This window comes from Pseudorca crassidens, chromosome 4 (genome assembly GCF_039906515.1).
Source record: "Pseudorca crassidens isolate mPseCra1 chromosome 4, mPseCra1.hap1, whole genome shotgun sequence".
NCBI lineage: Eukaryota > Metazoa > Chordata > Mammalia > Artiodactyla > Delphinidae > Pseudorca > Pseudorca crassidens.
The window spans coordinates 136,155,160-136,179,791 of NC_090299.1; the positions used below are offsets into that span (position 1 = coordinate 136,155,160).

Sequence of the window (24,632 nt, forward strand, 5' to 3'; positions counted from 1 at the left end):
GCTCGTGTGTGCGCTTCCCCTCCCCATCCCCCTTCCCCCAAGAATAAAAGAAGAACCGAGAGGCGTGCTTAGAAAATAAATAAATAACCACCACACACGCGCAGCCCGGAGCAGAGTCGGCGGGGCTGGCGGCGGCGGCGGAGGAGGAGTGAAGGCGGCGGCGGCGAAGGAGGAGGAGGGACGCGCGGAGAAGGCAGTAACTTTCAAGCCAGCTCAGAGCCCAGACCTCCAGCCAAGCGGTTTGCAGCGCGGCGGCGGCGTTGAGTGTCTGGCCCGCCGGTCCGGTCGGGGTGTGCAGTAGGACGGACGAGCAGCGCGTCGCTGTCCCCCGGCGGCCGGAGATGTCCGAGCCCAAGGCAATTGATCCCAAGTTGTCGACGACCGACAGGGTGGTGAAAGGTAAGCGGCGCGCCGCGGTCGCCCGGGTGCACAGTGTGCCGCAGGCGCCGGGCGGCTCACCTCCCCTCCCCCAACCCCGGGTTTTCTCCCGGCTCCAGCCACGGACCTTCTAGGATATTGTGCAACCCTCGAACCCCCTCCCTCGCGCGCCCTTCCCCAGGCTTCCCACCCGGCCCCCCTTGGGGCATTTTTATGTAACGGGGGCGTCAGTTGGCAAATGGCTGAGCCGAGGGGAGGCGGTGGCGGGGTTGGCGGTGGCGGTGGCGGGAGGGGGCGCCCGGGGGGTGGTTGCTGGCAGGGTGTAGCTGCTGTGACAGAAATAGGAAGTGGGTGGCTGCTCGCAGTCTTGCATGGGATCGGGTTTATGGTTTTCTTTTGCAGAGGGAGGGGTGATTTATGGCTTTTCAGAAATTAATATGGCATTTTTATGTGGCCGTGGCTTTCCACCGCCTGCCTCGCTCGGGCAGGGTTCTTTCGGCGCTCCATTGCAGCAATTCCCTCCGCGCCCCCTCCCTCTTCCCTTCCCTCTGAAAGGGCCCGCACAGGACTCGCGAGAGAGCGGGAGAGCGTGGGGGGAGCCCGGCGCTTCCTTCCGCGCGGGGCGGGGGCGGCCGCAGGGAGGGGGTGGCGGAGGGGACGCGCAGGGGGCGTGGGAGGCGGGGAACGACCCGAGAGCCCAGCCGCTGCCGCCCCGGGATTCCCCCGCAGGCCCTGAGAGAGATACGGAAAGCGGTTCCCCAGCCTCCCTCGACGCCCCCAGCCTGCCCCCGCCGAGCTGTCATTGCTCTTGAAGGGTGCCCTGCTGGAGCACACCTCCCCGGTGGTAACCTCACCCCGCTCACTTCTTCCGTGCCCCTGGCACCCGCTTGTTAACGGGCTATTTGATTCCTGTCATTGGCTCTTCTCCCCCCCGGGATCACAGACTCCTGGCGGCGAGGGCCCTGGGGTTTCTGGCGAAGAGAAGCCGGGATGCGTGGGGTGAGGAAGGGGACAGGTAGTGGTCTCCTCTTTCGCACCGGGGAATCCGCCGACTCCGTTGTATTCCGTGGTGGAGTGGGGGTGGAACCATCCTGTGAATCCTGGAAGGATGAGGCCACAGAGCAGATACACCAGGATTAAGTAGTATCCCTAAATGTAGTATCCCTACGTTCCTGGAGTCAGGACGCGGAGCAGAGTAGGGATGGGCACGGGCTACGCGCAGAGCGGGCCTCTGGAATTGGAAACAGCGCTGAACGGTGTAGAGAGAAAGTGTGTGTGTGTATACGCCTGTGTGTTTTGTGCCGAACAGAGATAGTATCTAATGTGGCCTGAGCATGCAAGTAGAGTGCAAGGCAATGAAGTTGGCAGTTAGGTGAAGTAACCCAGCAGTCTGAAGACCATGCATGATGCATAAGTCCTTATGGGGCTTCGGAACTATTCATTGCTTCACTCAGGTTTGCTCAGTTTTTTTTTAAAGTAATGTGCGTGTGAGTGTGTGTATGTGTGTCTTCTCTCTTCTCTTGTTTTGGTTCTATTAGAATCATTCCTGCTTCAGTGCAGTATTCACAGACCCATCAAAATAAGGAGGTAATATCTCTAAAAAAATGACTTGAAATAGGTCTATTGATGCACAGCTATTCTTTCTGCAGGCATGGATTTTCATGTAAACAGTCAATTCACATTCATTCAGAAGAACTATGTTTTGTGTTAAGGGCCTCTGTTGACATTTTCAAAAATTAAGACCTTTTGCTGAAATATCAGAGAATAACAAATATCTCCCTAAGGTGTGAAGTTTAGGTGTAACGCCAATCTGTATGTTGAGATTACTTTTTTCAAAACACTTGATGTAAAGCTTACAATTAAAATGATAGCAGTAAATGTGTCAGCAATTAGAAAACACTCATGTGTACACATAAGGTCAGTTCTCTGTTTTAAATGGCAGAGTGTGGCTTCTTAATGTAAATGTAAAATTATCATCAAGTGAAGAATGTGAAAATAATTGTTCATACGTTCTGGCTTGATGTCTTTACCCGTTGATGTGAAAGAGCCCATTGAACCATTCCATGGCTATTTTGTCTTGCCTTTTTACAGTACTGTATTATATACATACTATCATAAATGGCTTTTCATTATACATACACATGACCACCGATAATTCAAAAAAATTTGGTTTACTTATTTTTGCAGAACTGAAATGCAGTTGGATGTAATAGATTCAAAATAGGAAAAGTTAATTTTGCATATATTTTGATAGGGATCTTGATGTGAAATTTTAAATGTGAAATTTTGTTTATAGAAAAGGTTTTATGATGAATCCTGATGTTAAGGTGGATATACTACTGCTATTCCTCTTATGCTTTCTTATAGACTTTATATGGTTGGCTTAAGAGGCATTATTGAAAGTTGGATTTGACATTTTGTCATACATATGATTTTTACCATGATTTGAGATGATAATCTATTTTGATTATCAGTCTTCTATGACATAGCATTTCCACGTGAAAACATATGTGTATGCTTAATGAGTAGGAAGTACATGTTTGCAGAATGGAATACAGGTTACCAAACGATTTTTCACATTTACAAAAATTCAATAAGACATAGTTCACGAAGCCATGAAACCATGACTTTACTCTAAATTTTGTTAGAACTTTTATCTCAGTGGTCTGAGATTGACTCATGTTTTTAAACTAGGCAAGTGAAATTTTTGTGCTCCTTAAGTATTCTTTCACTTTATAAAGTACAGATAACATTGACTCGCAAGTAGAAGTAAGAAGAATTCGGATCATTATTACTGCGGCCATGGCGTTTGTTTACAGTTATCTTCATTAGTGTGATCTGGCTTTTGTTGTATAACAAACTGCTGTTTACACATAAAGCTGTGCTTGTGGTTTTGTTTGTAGTAATGCGATGATGTGACAGCTTTCTTGATTTGTATTTCCAGAATGCAACTTTAGAAAGGTAGGCAGGTTGAGTTTTAGTCTCGACTGACTGTAGTTTTTCAGATTTTCAGCATCTTCTTGAGTGTGTTCACAGACCCTGGTCAGTTTTTAAACCTTAAAAATGGAAGGGCATGGCAGCATTGGAGAGGAAAAGCATTCGTTTAGATAACGTCAGAAAGTTACTTCATCTAGCAAAACTTGGGCTGTTTCATTTTGTCTGTTCTTGCATAAAAACAATGGAAAGAAAAACAATTCAGAGAAAACATCTTGGTAGTGCCATTTGTTGGAAAGCAGAATAGTTTGATCCATTTACTGTTTTATATTTTTAAAAAGAAACATTGTATAATTATAAGGCAAAAGACAGAAGTCAATAAATAGAAGAATAACTATTTCCCCCTCTCCTCCCTTAATACAACCCATAGTCTGGTTTTTTCTCTTAAGTGGTGCTCCACGGGCCTTGTTCCAAACTCTGGCTTCCCTTCATGTCTCCCTGCCTGTTCCTGTCTTTAACTCTTCTTCATGTGGCCCTAACATTCCCTACAGGCTGGGCTGTAGAACTTTGCTTATATGACCGTTAAACACTTGGAGGAAATCGAACTGTATGTGACAAGTCTGCTGCTTTGTTAAATCTCTTGCCCTTTCCTCTCTTCCCATCTCCAGGTATTTTGTAATGGGCCTTTTACCTTAACCCAAATGGTAGAAATTCCAGATACCATGGTAGGTTGTTGAGGGGTCAATTCCTGGGAAGTGTTTTGGGGAATTTCTCAAAAGCTCTAGTTAGGGTACCCTTGTGCTTTATGTCAGATTGCTTTTAACTCTTGGGAATGCAAAAAAAGGAGCTGTCCTTCTGTGTATTGTCAGCTTATATAGTATTTGTGTAGACAAAGTACACATAGAGAAATTCTGGAAAGCTATCTAGGATCTTATAAGCAAGACGATTGTAGCTAAGTAAAATGTTAAGTAAATAGGGATTCAAGCCACTAGTGTTTCTAGCTGAATGAGGCTGGTAATACTACTTAATTAAAGAAAACAAAAATATGGTACATCAGTGATAACTGTCATGTTTGGATCTTGAAATGGAATATTAAATAATACCATTTCTTTGCAGTGTGTCAAGAAGAGCTCATTGTGAATTTATTTTACTGATGTTTGTTACCATCAGTTGAGCTTTTCCATGTATCTGGTTTTCCATTTGAGTATATTAAAACTGCATTAATTCAGTGTCATTAATTGAAACTTTGACTAAATGTCATTGTTTGGTGGCTGAAGTTTACATCAGCACTGGATGTGAAGAAAGGGGACCGACTGCTAATCTAATTAATACTATAAGCAACACGATTTGGGCATGGTGAATATCCTTCAAAAGAGAACAAATTCTTTTCAGGACTTAGTGAACGCAAGGAAATTAATGCTGTTAATTGCAAATTAGATTGATCTCTTCCTTAATCCTTTCAGGATTTCCACTATAAAGTAAATATAACACAAGTGCATTGTTTTCAAAACATTCTGTAAACTTAAGGCTTAAGGCAACAGTTGCAGCTGGGATTCAGGGAAATTCCAGTGCCATCAGTTAGAAGAATTAACGTTTAAAAAATAATAGTGTTTTGGGAACTGTGGGAAGAACCTCTGCTTTAAAGAACAATCTAAGACATCCAGTTAAAATGTGAAAAAAGTAACACCTTAGGCTCTAGTTAGAGGTTTACTCTGACATTTGTTTAGATTACTTTCAAAATATGCCTTTTAAGATCTGTTTGTTTCTTTATGATGTGCTTTTATTTGTAATTTTAGAGATATGAAATATGACTGACATAGTATGCGTTTATAGCTTTTATAATTGGCCTCTTCTGCTTTTCCTTATCTTTTTTGTGTCAGCCATGTGTAAAGTTGAAACTAATTATGAAACCAAATAAAGAATCCACTTAGAGTGACCTCATTGGAAAACAGCATTTTTCTAGACATAGTCTCCTTTTAGCAAATCCAGTTAAATGATATGAAAAAATCATTTTGTTAATTTTTTCAGCACCTTTCTAGTGTAGCATTCTCCTGATGTTCAAGAGGAATACAGTGAGATTTTGAGTCCCAGCTTCCTATAATTCCACTGTTACGTGTTAATAACATCACAGGCTACTTGTCCTCTGTGTAAATGGGCAGCAGTTGTACTCGCCACTCACTTGTGAGAACCAGAAGATCATCAAATGGGAGTTGAGAGCCTGGAAGGTTACCCTTGGTCCACTCACCTGGGAATGGCAATTCAGTCACTGCTGACACAGAATTACAAATGACAGCATGTTAATGTGTTTTCAGGGTCACTCAAGAATAGTCAGGACCATTAATATTGAAATTCATGAATGCCTTGGGTCTACAGTGGTAGCTCATGTGACATTTATTTTATGGTTGAAGAAATGGAGCCAGAATAGATAGAATGGTTGGTCACAGGTGGGACTAGAATGGAGGTGAGTGTAAGCAAATTCTTCCCTTTGGCAAAGATGCTCTTCTCTCTTGAGCATCTGTTTGAAACTGTCACTTCTTTTAGTAATATTTAGGATATCACATTTTGTTTTGAAATTTTCTTTATTGAATTACTGGCTATATAAAATAGTTTTATTAGGGGAAGCTTTTATATCTTTATATTTAGCAGAAATTTAAAGTCTGATGGTAAATCTGGTTTGATCTTGGCATGAAGTTTACTAAAGGAAAACTGTTAAACAGTGTTTTCTATTCATATCAATATATACGCAGAAATAGAAATAGCGTACACTCCTGGTAAGGAGTTTTATTTACTTTTATTTTGAAAGGTGTTATTGTAAGACTCTTTGTCTGAACTACAGATAATGGCCCATATTGTTACTCTGGTTTGAGGATTTTGTTAATTTCTAGGGAAAGCTCTAGAAAATAGGAGCCAGTGTTTCTTTTTTTTTTTTGCAGTACGCGGGCCTCTCACTGCTGTGGCCTCTCCCGTTGCGGAGCACAGGCTCGGGACGCACAGGCTCAGCAGCCATGGCTCACCGGCCCAGCCGCTCTGCGGCATGTGAGATCCTCCCGGACCGGGGTGTGAACCCGTGTCCCCTGCATAGGCAGGCGGACTCTCAACCACTGCGCCACCAGGGAAGCCCAGGAGCCAGTGTTTCTTAGGCGATCTACTCCTTTTTTAAAATACAGTCATCAGGTAGGAATGATGTAGACTGAAACAGGGTTTCAGTTTGTAAACTGTCTTTAATATTCTTTGCATTTTGGCATTTTGAACCCATTTTATTTTATAATATTTCCATCTCCTGTATTCATTGATAAGCCATCCATTATATTTCATATAAGAAATCAAATTAAAAATTTCATATTCCTCCACGGTTAGGGATTGTGAATAATGGCTTAAAGCAGGTGGACTATCAACTTGAGGGCTTAGACCTATTGCTGGAATCTCAAATCCATTTCACAAGTGCACATGCAGGTATTTAAAAAAAAAAACAAACTCTGAGGAAGCAGTTATCAGTTATTAAAATGCTATATGTTTTTGGAATTGGATGGATTCCTTTTGAGACCATCATAGAGAGGAATAGAACTTTGTGTTTTTCTTTTTATTTCCCTAGTCTGTGCTTTTGCCTCACAGCAAAATATATTCAACTCTATTTTAAAAGGTGGTCTCTCTGACTTTCTTTGAACTTCCATCCCTTACAGCTGGAAATTCTGCATGTCTCTGCAAAAGAGCAAAACAAACAAGTCAATTACCAAAGATTTACGTTAACAGCTGCCTCCAGATTATGACATACCACCTTTCAATGTTTGTCAATTTCAGATACTTTCTATAGTTGTGAAACCCGAAGAATGATGGTTGATGTTCAGAGAGAATATTTTATTCATATGGAGCTAAATTTAAAAAAAATTTCCCATCAGCCCCAGGATTCTAAGAGTTAAAGAGTCTCTTTCTACAGTGACTGTATAGCTCCAGTTTTTCTTTTTGGGAGGAGCAGCTACTTCTGATTTAAAATGTTCAGTTGTCTCTGTGTAGTATTGGAATGTTTTGGAAATTTTAGTATGTCAGTGTCTAAACTGTATCTCCCAAGATTGCTGCATTTACTTGGAAGTTACATAAAATAATTTGTTAAAATGTGTATTCAAACTTTTAGTTTGGGAAATACAGTGCCTAGCTAATAGTGCCTAGCTCAATGCCTTGCACTTTGGGCACTGAATAAATTCTTGTTGAATGATTTGGGCAATGCACAATTATCACGTGTCTCCTGAAGCCATAAATGGAGACACATTATATGTTTATTTTGAGTGCGTTATATAAATTTCGATTCTCTGTAGATGGCTCTATATGGTGACTGCCCGGTTAATTGGAATGCTGCCTTCTCCAGCGACATCAGGGAATGGAGTATGAGAAGAAGGCATTACGAAGGTGACACAGATTGAGGGCAGTTTTGTTGTTCGGTCATTTGGACTGGCTTTATGCCAGCTGAGTTTAAAAGGCTAAATCCTTTTCAACCTAGCATATTAACTTGAACCTGAAAGCTTTCTTTCAGTTTCTGTTGTATTTCTCCTTAGGCCGATCAATTTTTGACGAGTGAGAAAAGATATGTTAATCATTCAGTGTTTGATTTATTGGGTGATTTATATGTTTTAACTATTGTCCAGACTTGGACTTGAAGAGAACAATGACCTGGCAAATCTCATGACGAAAAACAAAACACGAAAAATCGAAACCAAAACAAAGCAAAATTCTCTTCCTTTGTTTACGTCTCAATTCATCATTTTCTGTAAAGCTTTTGTAATCCAGAAATGCAGCCTTCTCCAGCATAAGCTCCTGCCCTTCTCTGCCCCCCCAGTGTCACTGGAGGCTATCTAGTGGGAAGATACAGGGGCCGTGAGAAGTTAAAAAAGGTGGCACCAACTCTGCTGACTCCTTATGTTCTCCTAAGTGGGCTTTAAGCCATCCATTGACATTTGGTTTTAAACATCTTGTGAGCTATGCCATTTTATCAAATTAAATTAAAAGCACAATATATTCTCTTAAAATGACAGAACCTGAGTCAGGGCTTCAAGTTTGTGGTATAATTTTTTTGCTTTTTACAAAGGAATTAAATTTCTTTTTATTATTAAACCTGGCATTGTTGGTCTGCTATGTATATTTAATGTTAATAAATTAAAGTACATGCATACCTTCTCTGTGTGGGTCTGACTATTGGCATGATAACAGTTCTCATCATTTAATTCTCATTATATTACAGCTTTAGTTCAAATGTCACCTCCTCTGGGACCCACATCTCCTGATACCTTCACTCATTGGCGTGAAGGGACACAGTCTCTTCAGTCTCACAGCGGACACCTTGAATAGAGCATGTTGCTGTGATGATCTGTTTACCTGACTGCCTCTCCTCCCCAGAAGTGGAGAGCCCAGAAGACTGGGTGTTGGTTCCACTTATCTTTGTATCTTTAGCCCTAGCACAGGGCCTACCCTAGAACAGGCATTTGATACACAATTGTTAAATGAATGAAATAATAGATAAAGGATAAGAGGGATTTAAAATTTTAAATTATAGCGTTCTTTTCTGTTTTGAAATTTTGTGGATCTTAAATCATGGGTGGCTCACAAACGTGAGGAGTTTCTTGATTTGTAAGTGCCCGTCCTGGAGAAGGTGTTTTTCACATGAGTTTTGAAATACTCTGTTTTATAATTGGGGTTGTATGTTTTTTGCCTAATAACCAGCCTGCGGAAGCATAACTGGCAATAGTGGCTTACCCAGGGAGTGCTTAGCTTTCAGTGAGTCAGTGTCAAAGGGTGTATACGTCGATTTACTCAAAGTTAGGTGATGCTTTTTTTCCTCAGGAAGATTGGAGATGATCCCAGGCTGTGGGGTGAGCTATTGTGACAGGCATCTGGGAGACCCAGAGTCCACTTCACAATCATATTGCTTACCTCGAGAAACGCGCAAATCCAAATGAATAAAGGTTAATACGTGTAGGAACCAAAACAGATGTAAAACGTACTGCAGGCCCAAATATGAGGTGTCTGTGTCATAATACTAAAAAGTCTTCAGGCCGGAAGTACAGGCTGCTTGTGAGTCCGCTCTCCTGATGGCATAGCTGCATGGTGAATGCTTTGAGGAAAGCATGGCCCTGGGATCAGGGAGGCAACAGGGAGGCAGCATGGTGAGCTGCCTGCTCTGATGGCTGTCACAGAGGACCACAGATGGATCTGCACGAGCCCAGACTTGGTCATATGGCTCCCCGTTAAAGCAGGCCAGCCGGGGCTTTCCCAGCTCTGGGTTATGAGCCAGGATTTAATGTCTCCCTAGCACAGAAATACATTTCCTTCAAGGAGCTGAAGACTAGGGAAACTATATTCCTACATAAAAATCTCATCATTGTCAACCTTCGCCGATCTGCGTTTAGCAGCCGGGGGGGAATCGCTCTTGTCTTCACCTCTAGTCAGAATTCTACATGAGTGCTGTGTCTCACTGCACGTGCACTTCTAGAAACAGATGTAGAAAATTTGGAATATGTTGGGGGGGAAAAAAAGAGGTCCCCTCCGAGTGACTAAAGGATTTTAAATTGTGACAGGAACTGAGAGATTCTTCAGTCTTAAAAAGAAAAGGTTGAGTGGTGATTAAACTGTAGATTTAACATATTAAAAAGTCTCTTTCTACAGCGGATCACACTCAGATGTTATCTGTCACCACTATCAAGTGGATAAGAGAAAACACTGTTTGGAAGCATTAGGGATTTAGGTGATTTTTTTATTTTTTATTTTTTATAACCAGTCAAGGACATTTAACCCTGGAATGCATTGTGGGGATCTTCTGAATAGAGAGAATACATGATCCTCATTTATTTGGGTGTAAATCTGAGACTAAAATTATGAAAATTTGAAGCTAGAAGAAACCTTCGAAATCTAACTCCTGTCCAGCCTGGAGCCAGTCCTCTGATTGTGAACTGGTGAGAGGGATCGGAGTTTATGTGGGAAACCTTTTATCTCTTACACTTGCTCAAGTCTGACCCTAACCACAATGAACAAATCGGACTCCTAGAATGGGACAGCGCCCCAGAAATCTAGCTCAGGCTATCCCCAGTGTGGAACCCCTGTCCAGACTCACTGAGGGATAGTTTTCCACTGCCTGTGAACATATCTAGTGAGAAGGAGCTCCCGAATTCTTAAGATCTCCTGCTCTATCCTGGCCATTTCTGCCCGTCAGGATGTTTCCTAATGTTTGACCTCAGTCTGATGCTCTGACATACATGTTTGTTTTTCCTTGCATTGCCCTACAGAGTTCGATGAAATGAACCTTTTCTTTTGCAAGAGAGCTTATTTGATACTAAAAACAGCTTCCCTGTTCTTAACTCTTCTAGCTTTTTCCCACATGTCATGGTTTCTGGGCTTTTCCCCATCCCAGTAGCCTTCTTGGAAAACCACATCAGGTTGTCAGGGTCTCTTGAAACTGGGGAAGTGGGCAAAGGTTCATCTTGGCTTCCTTCCTTCTGTGGAACCTCCAGCACCATGGGCTCGGTTGCTTCACTGTTCTTGTGCTAACCTTTAAACTTCCTGGAACGCAAGTCCTCCACTTGGGGGGCCCAGTCTAGCATCCATCCCATGATGTCCCTTTTCTGGGTGAGGACCCCCAGAGTCGGGATGCTCTTACTTCTCGTGCCCTTCCTACTGAATTTTCCTTCAATTGTATCTTCTCCCAGTCCTGCTGCATCTGCAGCTTTAAGGTATCGAATACCTAATCTGCTCTGTAACTAGGAGCTTTCCAGAAAACCTGGCTAGCAAATGCATTTTACCAGTGACTTCTGTAGGCATTGGTTGTATTTTGCTTGCTTTTATTTGTAATACAGGCGAGTACTAAAGACAGTGTGATAGCCTGACACCACGGTGGTTTAGTGGGGTAATTGAGGACAGGCCAAGTTCCTTGTTTACTTTTCAAATCACACCATGAAGGCGCCTCAGCACCCGACTTGACCAGAGCCCAAACCTGCCTCTTCTGCCTGCTCTAACTTCTGGCACACTCTGTCTTTAATAGTTGTTGATAAACAGCTCCTAAGGCCATTGAAATTGGCTAACCCAGCCAGTCTGATCGTAATTTGATAACTAGTTTAAGTTTCACCGAGGCCTAAAAGAGGCCAGTGGCTTCCAACTGCAGTGTCACAACACAGTTCTGTGTTACACTCAGCTGTGAGGTATTAACAGCTACTGATAACGACATACAGAAGTTTGCAAATGACTTATTTTAAAATATCTATATATAAACTAGGGTGGATTCAAGTTCAGCCTTAAAATGCTACTTTCACTTCATCCTGATGTGTTTCCTCATGCGGGAGAGGATGCGAGCTGCAGCTGTCATGGTGGGTATTTGCATAGCTTGCAGTCCTCTTGATCTTACCGATATGCCTTTAATCACAGTGGAAATCAGACATTCTTGTGAGCTGTGGCAGTGTTTGCCTTCATTTCCGTGAGCATTTTTGAGGATAGTTTATTAGAACCTGGATTCACTCATGCTAGTGTTCTGTGCAAGTGAATGTCATGTCATATGCATCTTGAGAGAAAAAAAAGTCTGAGACTTGAGAGTAGAGAACAGACCTTTGCTAGCCAAATCTGAAGATTGAATAGATCTTGAAACATAGGTAGGCACTTTTGGGGTGATTTCAAAGTTCCTTATGAAACTTTCTCTCCTCGAACATCTCCTAGGGGGTCACACCTGAAATTCCATTGTAAATTACTTATTTAGGATAAGATTGGCCTTCTTGATAGAGGTTTCGAAAGTAACTGATCTTTAAAAAATAATTTAGTGAATTGACTAGTTGTTTTTTTTGTTGTTGTTTTTTTGCCTTTGGGTGGTATTGAATCCAGGAAAAATCCTGTATTTTAGGAGTCTTTTTGTGAGTGAACGTTCATTTCTCTTTAAATCCATATCCCATGCCTCTTGTACCACTCGATTTTCCATACTGCCTCCTTCAAGTATATCATTGTAATATCCCCCAGTTGGTAAATAGATTAAATAATCCATTATCAAGTGTAAAATAGCTGTTAAAAAATATTATTTCCTTCACTTACCACACCATCCATCTCTCCATCCATTCTTCCGTTCTGTCCATGCATGCATGCATCAGAGTTTTAGTGCCCCCTGCTTCCTGGCTCTGTGCTATGTTCTCAGAGCTTACAATAAAGTAGACAGTCTCTGAAGGTTACTGTCCAGTGTGAGGTGCGAAAGCAAATCACAATATAAGTTATAATTACTTTAATAGCAGAAGATGCAGCATGCTGTGGAGTGCGGAAACGGAAGTGCCTGTCTTCAGAGACTGTACTTTCATTTTTTGGCAAAAATAAATGGAACCGATATTAATTTTCTCTGTGTGTAGCATGATAGGCACATTGTTAGGATGTGGGCTTATTTTAAAGTGAAGATGGCATAAAAAGTGCTGCAAAAGGAGTGATGAGCATTTAGATCTGAAATTCTGTAGCTATTACAGCTACCTGTGAGCAAAGTATATGCGAGAATCATGGGCTGTTGAAGGTGGAAGTGACTTTTAAAGTCAACTAGTTAGCTATCTTCCAAAAAAGAAAAAAAAGACCTTCCTGTAAAATGGTTAATAACCCCCTACCCCCCCTAATTTCCAGTGATGGGGAGGCAGCATCAGAGTGTGGAAAGAGTACTGGTTTATGGTTTGACAGAACCTGCATTTCAATCCTCCTTTCTCCATGTGCCAGCTGTGTGTTCATGGGGAAGTTATGTAATCATCCCGAACCCAATTTTTCTTAACTGAAAAGTGGAAACAGTAATACTGATTTTGAAGGTGGTGGTAGCCAGGAGAGGAATTGTATGTGAAATGCCTTCCCTACTGCCTGCTCAAAAAGAGCCCTTGGTAGCTGTTAGGTATTGTTATTTTATTGTTGGACAGCTCCCTTGAAAGCGCAGCGTTCTTCTTCTAGAATTAACCTGCATTAAAGCATATACTTTGTCACCTCCTACCCACTGTCAAATCCATTGTAGTTTGGGGGCCTCTACCATTCCTCTGAAACAGTATGGCAAAGGTCACCAATGACTGTCCAGTTGCTGGTCTCTGTGATATTTGACATGGTGGGCCACCTCTTTCTTCCAGAAACATTGTCCTCATTGTCTTTCTTGGATTTCCCCTTTTTCTGACTTGTCAGCTCGTCTTGATTGAATCCTAAATGTTCTTTTATCCCTTTACAAGTTCTTCCAGGCAGTTTCACCTCCTTACACTCATAGGATTTACTTCTGCTTATAGGCTGATGATTAACACATCTGTATCTGCTATCTAGTCTTTTGTCTGGATCTTTCTCTCAAACCGTATATGCAGCAGTTGCTGTGGATGGATATGGTGAAAGTAAAGTGGGGTGTTTGTTCTCCTGTGTTTTCTATCCTGGGCGCAATGTGACTACCATCTGTCCAGTTAATTAAATCTGTCCTTCAGTTGAGATCTTTTAAATACTTCACCCAGTGCAGCAGTATCCTCCCAACATTAGTCTCTTTGTTTTCAAACTTGTCCCCTCTCTAACATTCATTATCATTAGAGTGATCATTTAAAAATGAACATCTGATTCAGCTAATCCCATTTTTGGTGATCTTTTTCTGACTGAATTTTAGGAATTCTTTATATTATAGGATTTGACCCTTATTGCCTGAATATCAGAAATATTTACAGTATATATAGAGTATGTCACATTGTGCTGAACTTACTTTAAGTGTCTTCAGTTTATTACAATATAAGTTCTTGGGAGCAGGGAGAACATTTTTTATTTACATGTGTATTCTGCATGCATGGGGCTATTTGGTCTATATAAAGTTGATGGAACTAAACTGAACAACTTAAAAACCCCAATGATACCTTCTATGGTTTTCTGTTTGTTGTTCCTCTGCATGGAACACTCTTGCTCATTACTGTGTCCTTCTGTGTAAAACTTACTTTGCTGATCCCCTCAGGCATAGCTGCCTGTGCTTCCTCTTGTACTTGGTACACACAGGGTATCACAAACATTTGCAACACAACTTTCTCTTTAACTGTGAAATCTTCCAGGACAAGCCTCTATTCACTTCATCTCCCCAGGCTTAGCATGATGACTGGCACATAATTAATCTTTGTTTTTATCTCTCCAGCAAACGAATTGACTGGAAAAGCTATATCTGATCATCACGAAAACGTAGTGATAGCAGTACTTGCTTTTTTCCTCCTCCAATATCATACTTTTTATTAACGTAGCCCAGGTTGGATTGCTTTTTCTAGTACGCTTGACTTATGGAATCCCTGACTTCCTTATCCATCTCCCCAGGCATTTTCATGTAAACGTATAAGCCAGGTCTCCTTTACTCTGGATTCTGTAATTATTTTACACACTTCTAAGCACAAGTATTAGCTTGTGCTAATAATATAATATGAGCTTCTAGGCTTTTTAGATCTTTTATTTAAACATATGGATTCTTTTACCTCTTCTTTCTAGTTATTTGCCCCAATTTATGTCCTTAGTAGATTTGCCTAGGCCTTTATTTAAGCTTGGCAACCAAATGAATTTTTGGAGCCAGTCAGTGTGGATGAGTGAGTTCACAAATCTTTATTTTAGGTTCTGCATATATAACATGGGAAAAAATCCCACCTGTGTTAATAAAAAACTTGTGGCTTCTGTTTAAAAAAAGAAAAAAAGGGAGGTGCTTGAGTAATCGTTGTCCTTGACCTTTTCCTTACCTAATTGATGTGTTTTTCTATAGCTGTACTTTAGAATGATAAATTAAAAACAATTTTCCAGTGCCTTTGCCTGCCTTGAGACTTCCTTTAATCTTTTGTCATTTCAGGGAGTGGAAGGAATGAATTTTCCATCGATAATGGTTAGGGAGTTGGTGTGTTTATTAATGGCATATGTCTTGTAATATGTTATTTCACCTGATTATATTTGAAGAGAACACTTGTTAACTTGTCAGCTACTTTGTTTCTCCATAGGATCTCTCTCAAAGTAAATAGATAGTAAAGTGAATACACACACACACACACACACACACACACACACACACACACACGAGCTTTGTATTCTAAAAATGTTAATAACATTAATGTATATGCCCTGCACATGCATTACCTAGCTCTAGCCTTCTAATCACACTGAGACTAGGGGAGATTCAGTACCCTTCCAAGGTCATACAAGCGAGTGAGTGGTGGAGCAGGTGTTTGGACTCTAGATCCTGGACTTACCACCATGACACTAAGCTCAAGTATACTCAAGGCCACATTCATTAGTTGGTATCAATGAATTGATAGAAAATAGAGTTTATTAGGGATTTGTTTTTATGTAAAATATTGTTACTGCTGGAAATCACTTTAGTGGAACACCATTAGCCTTTCCTGTGGGAGAAAAATGTAGCTTTCTAATGGGGCAAGTATATCGGCTTCCTTTTTAGAAATATGTAGCTGAGGTTCACAAACAATGGGACTGTTAACCAGGCTTTACTTGGCACCGCTGACCCTATCATTGTGTTATAAGACAAACTAATCTAAAACATAAAAAGAGTGCTAACTGTGAGTTACATAAAGAAGGTATTTTTATTGGACCTTGAGTTTTTCCTCTAGGTTAAAACCATGAAAAAAAAAATCTAGTGCTGGCTGTGGTATCTACTGTTGGCCTTTGTTTTAGAGTCTTTGCTTCTTTATATTCATGTTCATATTTTTGTCACTAAAGCAAATAAAGGAAGCCACACATAGCTAAAGTGAAAGCCACTTCAAGGAGACGTCACATGAAACATTTTGAGGAGGGAGTTATGTGGTTTCATCGTAGCATTTTAGATGCAAATGCGAATCGTTCTGAGATCAGAATTTTTCGTTTACCACTTGTAACCATCCTGTACTATGGCGAATGCTGAGAACTAGCCTAGTTGCACTTTTAAACCAATGTTGTAATTAGTTAAAAGGGTGATGATTCAGATTGAGAATTTTAATGCTTCTCTGAGGCAGGTGATTAGAGAAATTCATTTCTTTGTTCATATGATTGCTAAACACATTTCTGATCGAGCTACACCTGGTTGGACTGACTGTGGGAAGTCTTGCAGGTAAAATTGCTGTAGGTCACAGGCTCAGCTGGAACGAAAGATGGAGCACCCTGCCTTGATGCCCTGAGTGTGAATTCAGGGAGCTCCAATTTCATACTGAGGCCTCTGGCTTTCCCTTGCTTCACGGCTAATACCTTTGTATGTGGGAAATTTTCTTCCCTGCTGGAATCATCTTAGGTTCATATTTTCTTTTCCTCTCCTTTTTTCCCCCTGTGACATTTTTGTGAACCTTGGATTTCAAATATGATTTTTTTTTTTTGGTGGTTGTTTAAAGGTGTTCATTAACACATAGAAGAAAAAATTGAATAACCTTAATTCTTAGAGCGCAGTACAACTAGGGTATTTCATTGACAGTTCTTGTTTTTTTATTTATAAGTATATATGTATAAATAAATATATATTTCATGGCTTGAAGAAACAGAATATACGTTACAACTTTCCTGCTGTGTGTGTTTATTTTAATCCTTGAGCCAGACCTTGCCTGAAATAAGCTTTACCTTTTAAGGAAATTGATACCATGGTATGATTATGCTTAGTGTTTATTATTGCATGCATAGATAATTTGAATGTTATTAGTAAAAGAAACATATCAGGTAAGTCTGTATTCAGATAGGAATATCTTAAGTAAAATAACCAGTGACTAAGCGTCCCATTCATTCCATATATGAACAGTATGAAAAATATGTAAGAAACATGCTTGGTTACTTTTTTAAAAAACGTGGCTTTAACTTGTGTCTTAAGAGTGAAATTGCAGAGTAGAAGATTAATAACGTAGAGTGCTTCTTTTGAGAGTTCCCCTGGAAAGTACGACTCCTGAACTCATTTTACTATTTGTTCTTTCTTTAACTGAAGAGGGAGGCCAGCATATTTGCAGTACATTCCAGGCTTTAGAGTTTGTACTTATGGAAGAGAGTCATGCCCCTTGGAGTCCCATTTAGTGACAACATTTGATTAGAATTCAATTGGAATGGATATAAGTGAGATTTGATGTGTCATTTTTTCTACATATTCTTTAAAAAATGGAAACGTGCATAAATCGCTTACTGTATATCCACTATCTAAAATAATTTTTCCCTGTCACTCTTATGCTAAACTGTGTATTGTGAAGTTATGCACTTTTCCTCTGTATAAGGTTTCCAACGGTGAGGTTTTGTGAATGATTGGATTTATTTCTGGAATGATGGAATTGTCTCCAATAATGTATATTTTTAAATGATTATGTAATTATGTTATAGATAATAAAGGTACCATCTGTTCTTATTTGAACTCCTGTCCTGTGAAGAGATGGAACCAGAAGTGATAGTTTGCTTTTGATTATTTGGCATGTATTCAAGATATTACTTTCCTCCTGAACTGCTATCCCCAGCTGCTATCCAGAGATTTTCATAAATGAAAGTAGTGAGTGTGAGAAAAAGCCATGTTACTTGTAGTCAGGGCAATAGTGTAGCAGCTAGATGTGATGTTTGTCTATAGGTCACCCTTAGTTGATTGACATGCATTGACCCTTGTGTTGTCATGCAAGAAACCTTTTTATGCATTTATCTCAGGATATGGCATTCTGGAGAATTCATTATATGTTACTTGTTGCTATTTATGATGGAATCTGGTCTAGACTGTTAAGAAAGGGATAATAGGATGAAATGGCCGGGTGATGGCAAACCATCTTCAGTCATCATAGACCCACCTGTTTCTATTTTAGAAACACTTTACCATTCTTTTTGCTTCTCTTTAAATTTGACCCATTTGGATTAAAATTAAATTTGTCTTTATGATGTGACCTGCTTAGTGTCAGTTATTTTTTTAAAATGCTGTTTCCTTTAATTCCTGTGGTAAAGCTTATCAGGTGGCTAATGTGAAAACCTACTGAAGAGTCTTCTGGGGATCAGAGAAGTTAAATAATTTGTTCATGGTCACAGAACTAATCAGTGGTGAAGCTGAGATTCAAAAGTAGAACACTTGGGCTTCCCTGGTGGCGCAGTGGTTGAGAGTCCGCCTGCCGAGGCAGGAGACACGGGTTCGTGCCCCGGTCCGGGAAGATCCCACATGCCGCAGAGCGGCTGGGCCCGTGAGCCATGGCCGCTGAGCCTGCGCGTCCGGAGCCTGTGCTCTGCAACGGGAGACGCCACAACAGTGAGAGGCCCGCGTACCGCAAAAAAAAAAAAAAAAAGTAGAACACTTAAGAATTATTTTGAAAAATTTCAGGTATACATAGAGGTTGAGAGAAGACGACCATTAACCCCCATGTACTTAACTCACAGTTAATCATGGAGATATTCTGATTTCACTATATTTGCTTTATATATTCCTTTTTTCTTCTTCTTTAGTGAAGTATGTTAAAGCAGATCTGGGACATCATGTTATCAATTGTCAAATTTTGACTCTGGGGCAAACATTTTATCTCTATACCAAATGGTCTGAGTGTAGGAGAGAATGTCATAACGTAAACACTGAACAAATGGAAGCCATATCTTTCTAGAAAATGAGTTATATATCTGCATTCAGTTTTCTTGATATGGGTAGTCATCATTGCTATTCATTTGTTAATAAAATAGTGATGAAAGAGCTAAAAATTAGTGAGTACTGATTCTGGGCTAGGAACAGCCCCTCATGCTTCATGCGTATTAGCTCATTTAGTTCACAATAACCCCCTGTTATATAATCATTTCTTGTGGGTCAAATTGCTTTTTAAAAATAAGTATGTCTTTATATATATAAAAGTGAAATATTCTACATCACCTTCAACTGTAATATCTTTTCCGCTTCTCGCTTTTAATACTGATTATAGTAATATATGGATGGAGGGATAGAAGGTTGCTGCTCAGAAGTATGGTCCATAGACCAGCAGGGTCAGCTTTGCCTGGGAGCACATTAGAAATACAATCTCAGGCCATAACCTAGGCTTTTTGCATCAATTTGCATTTTGAATAAGATCCTTAAGACTTCTATATGCATATTAAAGTTTGAGAAGCCCTGGATAGCATTTAAACAAGTGCCTCCCAAGCATGGCTGCACATTCAATCACCTGGAAAACTTTGAAACCTACCAGTGCGGCCTCCCCTTGACCAATTAAATTAGACTCTCTAGGTGAGGCCCCAGCATTTGTTTTGTTTTTGTTTTTTTCTAAGTCTCCTGGTGATACTTAAGTTTGGCCAGGCTTTAAAGTGCACTGGTTTAATAGGACTAGAGTATCTTTCCATTCTGTTTTAGCTACTTAACTCTAAACAAAACATTTCATCTTGTAAATCATATATTGAAAATGATGCTATCGATATGAGAATTGAAGATGAAACAAATGTTTGGCTTACACTGAATCTTTTTGGTGATGTTAATTCATTGATAATTCCGTTGAAAAGAATTCCTTTTTATGCAGGACTGAACTTCCTCACTGTTCTTATTCGTCCTTGGCACTAGGGAATGAAAATGCTGCCAAAATTTATTGTCTTTTTTTTTTTTTCCCCCATTTTATCCTTCAGGTGAAGAATTAGAGGGAGGCAGGGAGTTGTGAAATACCAAATGGATGAAAACTGGGCTAAAAGTCATTAAATAAATTCATGAGATTACACTGGATAGGAGTCTATTTTAATTTTGCTCTTAAATTTTGTTTCCTGTGTGTACATGGATATTTGCTTTTCTTTAAGTCAGTGACTTCTGTATTCTGTCATTCATCTGCAGTTATTGAGTGCTTAGAAAATGCAGCCAAATGAACAAAGTAGTTGAAGGGAACCGAACAATGCAGAGAAGTGCAGTATTTATGTGCTCCTTACCCTGAGTTGCAGGTGGTGGAGTGGTTTAGAGCCTGGGCTCTGGAGCCAAACTACCTGCATGGAATCCTAGCTCTGCTGCTTATTTGCCGTGTGACCAGGGTCAAGTTAATTATGTGCCTCAGTTTTTTTGTTTATGTTTTTGTTTTAATCTGTAAAACAGGGTAATAATGGCATTTACCTGTAGAATTGTTGTGGTGATTAGATGAATTAATATATGTGTAAAGCACTTAGAAGAGTGCCTAGCACATAGTAAGTGCTATGTATTTGCTGATAGTATTACGATTATTAAATTTTCCATACCTAGAAGAGAAAAGGTGGCTTATATGTGAAAGTATAGACCCTTACCCTAATGCTTTTAACATGGGAGAGATTCTTCAGGCTAAAACAGGATTTTTGTTTGGGGAAATTGGGTCCCTGATTAGAGCAGGGACACAATATGTAATATGTTCAGACATTTACGTATTCTGACTCCATTTGTTCCTTGATACATTGGGTAAGTGGGTTAATCAATCCAAGCTTGACTGAAGTGGGGGGTCGGTAACACTTATCACATGGATACAATTAACCTTAGTTTGTAGAAGTACTTTATATTCCTCGAATAAGAGGCCTTGAAGAAATTCAAATTTTAGTCTTTAAAATAATTGCTTTCCCAAAAGCCCTGTGGTAGCACGTTTGAATAATTTTAAAGCCATTCGCTAGATTAGTAGCATTTTATAGTTTGGTTTTATTTGAGGAATGGCTTTAGACACAGAGGAAATGTGACAGACAGATTAGGAGGCTCTCATGGCAGGCCTGAGTTATTGGAATATTAGGACCATAAATATGGATACTTCAAGGAACCTGAAGATTACAGTTTAGCCCAGTGCCTTTATTTTACAGATGACAAAATTGTGGCTGAAATGTGAAGGTTTTAATGCTCTAGTGAGAATGCACATTTTATTTTTACTTATTTTTTATACTTTTCTCATTAATTAAATACATTTTATGCACATAAATGCATATATGTGTCAAGTGTGGCAAAAATAATGTAGTAGCAACACTGAATACTTTCCTATAATACAGTATTTTTTGTGTCCATTTTTATACCTCTTCAAAGTTGTGATATCAACAAAATGTTTTACTTCTTTATCACAGTGATTGCATGCATTTGGAATAAATATGGTATCTATTTTTTATGGGCAAGCTTAGGCATGTTTTTGTTGGCACAGAAAAAATCACTATGTGAAGAGAGTGACTATTATTTATTTAACATTTAACCTGAAAATGTTAAAAATGTGTTCAAAAGAGCTCATTTGACAAGGGTTCTGGGTCAGAAGTATTAAAGGACAAATGAAAGAAGGATTTCTTATTCTTAGTCAGGCTTGGGGGAAAGGGCCAACCTTCTGCAGGGGAAATGACTGTAAATGGTCTTCGCAGTTAAGGCACTCTGTTGCAACAGCTGCCTTTCTGATCGACCTGTTTTTTCCCCTTTCTTCACAGTATTACTGCTAAAAACACCTTTCTATTGGCACTTGAACTCTGCCATTTGACTCTTCAACTTTCTCTTGTTTCCTGCATGCAATTAAAATTTCTTGCTCTTATCCTGGCAACTTTGTGCAGTCTTGGTACCAAGCTGCTTGTCTTTGTTTTCGTTTTGTTACTCCCATCTTGGGGGCTTGTTCACTGGTACTCAGCATCCTTGGAAGGGTTCCCACATTTCTTGCCAGATGACAACAACACATGAATCCTGCTCCTTTGTTCTTTTGTAGTAAGCTTTTGGGGGAGGAAAATTTAGAGAAAGAAAACCAAAAAAAAGAGAAAAAATGTACTCTCAGCACTGAAGATGGAAATGACAGTTGTGCTCACTGATGGACTTTTTGGTGCTTGTTGACATTTTTAAGCCTTTAGGATAAGGATTGCTTTTCCTTGCCTTAGTGACATAATAGTGTATGCAGAGTAACAGCCAATACCTATTTACCTGTGAAATGCTGTTGTGTTTGTTTTTTCAAATAAGTGTATATGGTTTCTGGACTATGTCTATTTTTTTTTTTTAAATGTGACTCTGAGTCAGTTGTATCAAAGGACTTGTGTTTCTACTTTTTATTTCTGTTAAAATGCATAAAAAAATAAACATGTCTGGACATGCTTGTATCTGTAGAGCTGATGTCCTGGAGCTTGTTTATAAGCATTATCATTGGTAACATATAGGTGAGAAAACTGAATCACAGTTTTGGATCACACAGCTCACTGGTGAACATAGAAGCACAAATTATGTCTACTGTATTGGATAAGAGTCATTTGATAGCAAATACATAAAAACCTTCAAAAATAGCTCTTCTTACAACTGGAAATCCAAGGAATAGATTTGGCTTTAAACGCACATGTAAAGAGGTGTGGTTCTTCCCTCTGTGATGCTTTCCACTTAGTTGGCTTCATAATCATGCAGGCTTTCCATTCCCCTTAAGGTAGACTAGGTCCCTTTCTGCTGGACAAGAAACTTCTCAACCAAAAAGTAAAAAAAAAAAAAAAAAAAGAAAAAGAAAAAAAAAATCAAATTGGCAGCAAATGAGAATATAATGAAGTGGAAAAAATTATTTTAAAAGCACACACTCATTGGAGAGAATTTCTTCTGAGCTACTGAGGTTCTGAAAGCAAAGAATTCTCTCTCAAAGAGTTTTATCAGATTGAAAAAAGCTGCCTGGCTTACAAAAGGAAGAACAGTTATCTGACCTTCCTTCAGTAATATGTGGCCCCCCAAAAGAATGAGTAACAAATTACATGATCACTTTTAAAAGCTAGTTGGATATGCTATTTTTGAAATGATTAAGATTATGGTCTGACTATTGATTTTCAGTTGTTTGGCATATCTCCAAGGAAAAGCTACAAATGAGTGGAGATGCCACTCACACCCATAAATGTTCACTCACACCCATGAACATCTGTTTAGTGTTCATTAAGTTTCAATAAATTTCTAAACCAGCTACAAATTGTATGAGTCTTACTCAAGAATACACGTTACTTAATTGAAACAAATTATACTCCTTTAAAATATTAAGTCATCAATTTTGAATGGGCAGTAGTAGATTAGATGATAATACAAAATTGACAGTAGTTTTGTAATAGCAGTTTGTTTCTTTCATCTAGGATAGGGTTAAAGGAGAAAAATATTCTCAAATTAGTTGAAAAATTTGAGTTAAGAATTCATTCAAACATATTTAGAGGGGGTTTCAGACAAAAGTATAATGGTATCAATTACTGAATGTGTTTAAACATCCAAGAGATCGTAATAGGCCTATGTTAATACAAAATAAATATCCTACTAAGTGTGGCAAAGTAGATCCAGCAAAAGCTCTTAAGTACAATTGTTTTTATAATATCATATATGTTAAGCAGACTGAGTTGGGTGCACTTAGCCTCTTTATATCAATTTTCTCTTCTCAAATGGAGACATCTACTTCCCTAGAATAATGGTGAAGGATATGTAAGTTACTGTGTGTATCTTACATTTCCTTCACTCAATCCATAGGAGTCAGTGAGTTAGAGGGACAGCAGGCCCAAAAAATTACCAAGAATCATTAAATCTAAGAGCAAGATCAGGAAATAGTACTCTGTCTTACAGAAACTACTAAGAGTTATACACACACCACTTCTAGTATATATATGTGTGTGTGTATATATATATATATATATATATATATATATAATATTAATCTGGAAGTAACCTATCCCAAATTGTGATTAAAATAGTTTACATTTGAAATTAGATATTAACGTTAAGGAGGCACTCCCTATAGGCTACCCTAAAATGTAATCAATTAAAACTAAATTGTTGGGCTTCCCTGGTGGCGCAGTGGTTGGGAGTCCGCCTGCCGATGCAGGGGACGTGGGTTCGCGCCCTGGTCCGGGAGGATCCCACATGCCGCGGAGCGGCTGGGCCCGTGAGCCATGGCCGCTGAGCCTGCGCGTCCGGAGCCTGTGCTCCACAACGGGAGAGGCCACAGCGGTGAGAGGCCCGCGTACCGCAAAAAAAAAAACAAAAAAAAAACCCCAAAACTAAACTGTTCACTTAGATGTTATATTGATATTTAAATAGTAGAGGTGCAGAAGGAAGACAATATTTTAGAAACGGATCAGCACATCCACAGAATAGCTTCAGTGGAATATTTTTTAAAAATTCAATGTGTTGCTTAAAAGATGTGTACTTCTAACAGAAAAAGGAAAACGTTTCAGGCTACAAGAGTTTGACCAAAACATGACACAAACACAGCTATTCCCTCATTTTAGAGTTCAACAAGCAATATTCTAATTGGTAATTAAACTATCATTAATTTGTAAATTTGTTGGCCTATCAGACCTGGACACAATGACTGATCCAAGAGTGGGCATATGATCCCATCAGAATCTTTTGAGAGAGATCATATGGATTTCACAAATAGATGAACTTGAAGGAGAAATTCTACTATCTTGATTATGGATTGAATTAGTGGAAATTACATCACGTTACCATGGGAGAAATTGAAGGGTTT

The 24,632-nt window shown here is 39.5% G+C and overlaps 1 protein-coding gene across 3 annotated transcripts in view; it reads left to right on the forward strand.

The window, feature by feature from the left end:
- The first annotated feature begins 46 nt into the window (after positions 1-46).
- The window catches only part of PPP3CA (protein phosphatase 3 catalytic subunit alpha), a 295,722-nt gene continuing 271,136 nt past the window's right edge, over positions 47-24,632 (forward strand). For 2 of the 3 annotated variants that reach the window (XM_067736859.1, XM_067736861.1), the window contains exon 1: positions 47-399. In XM_067736859.1, the coding sequence (XP_067592960.1) occupies positions 342-399 (58 nt within the window). In that variant the 5' untranslated portion in view covers positions 47-341. Of the gene's footprint in view, positions 400-1,692; positions 1,833-24,632 lie in introns of those variants that run through there. The other variant, XM_067736860.1, reaches the window with a different exon arrangement.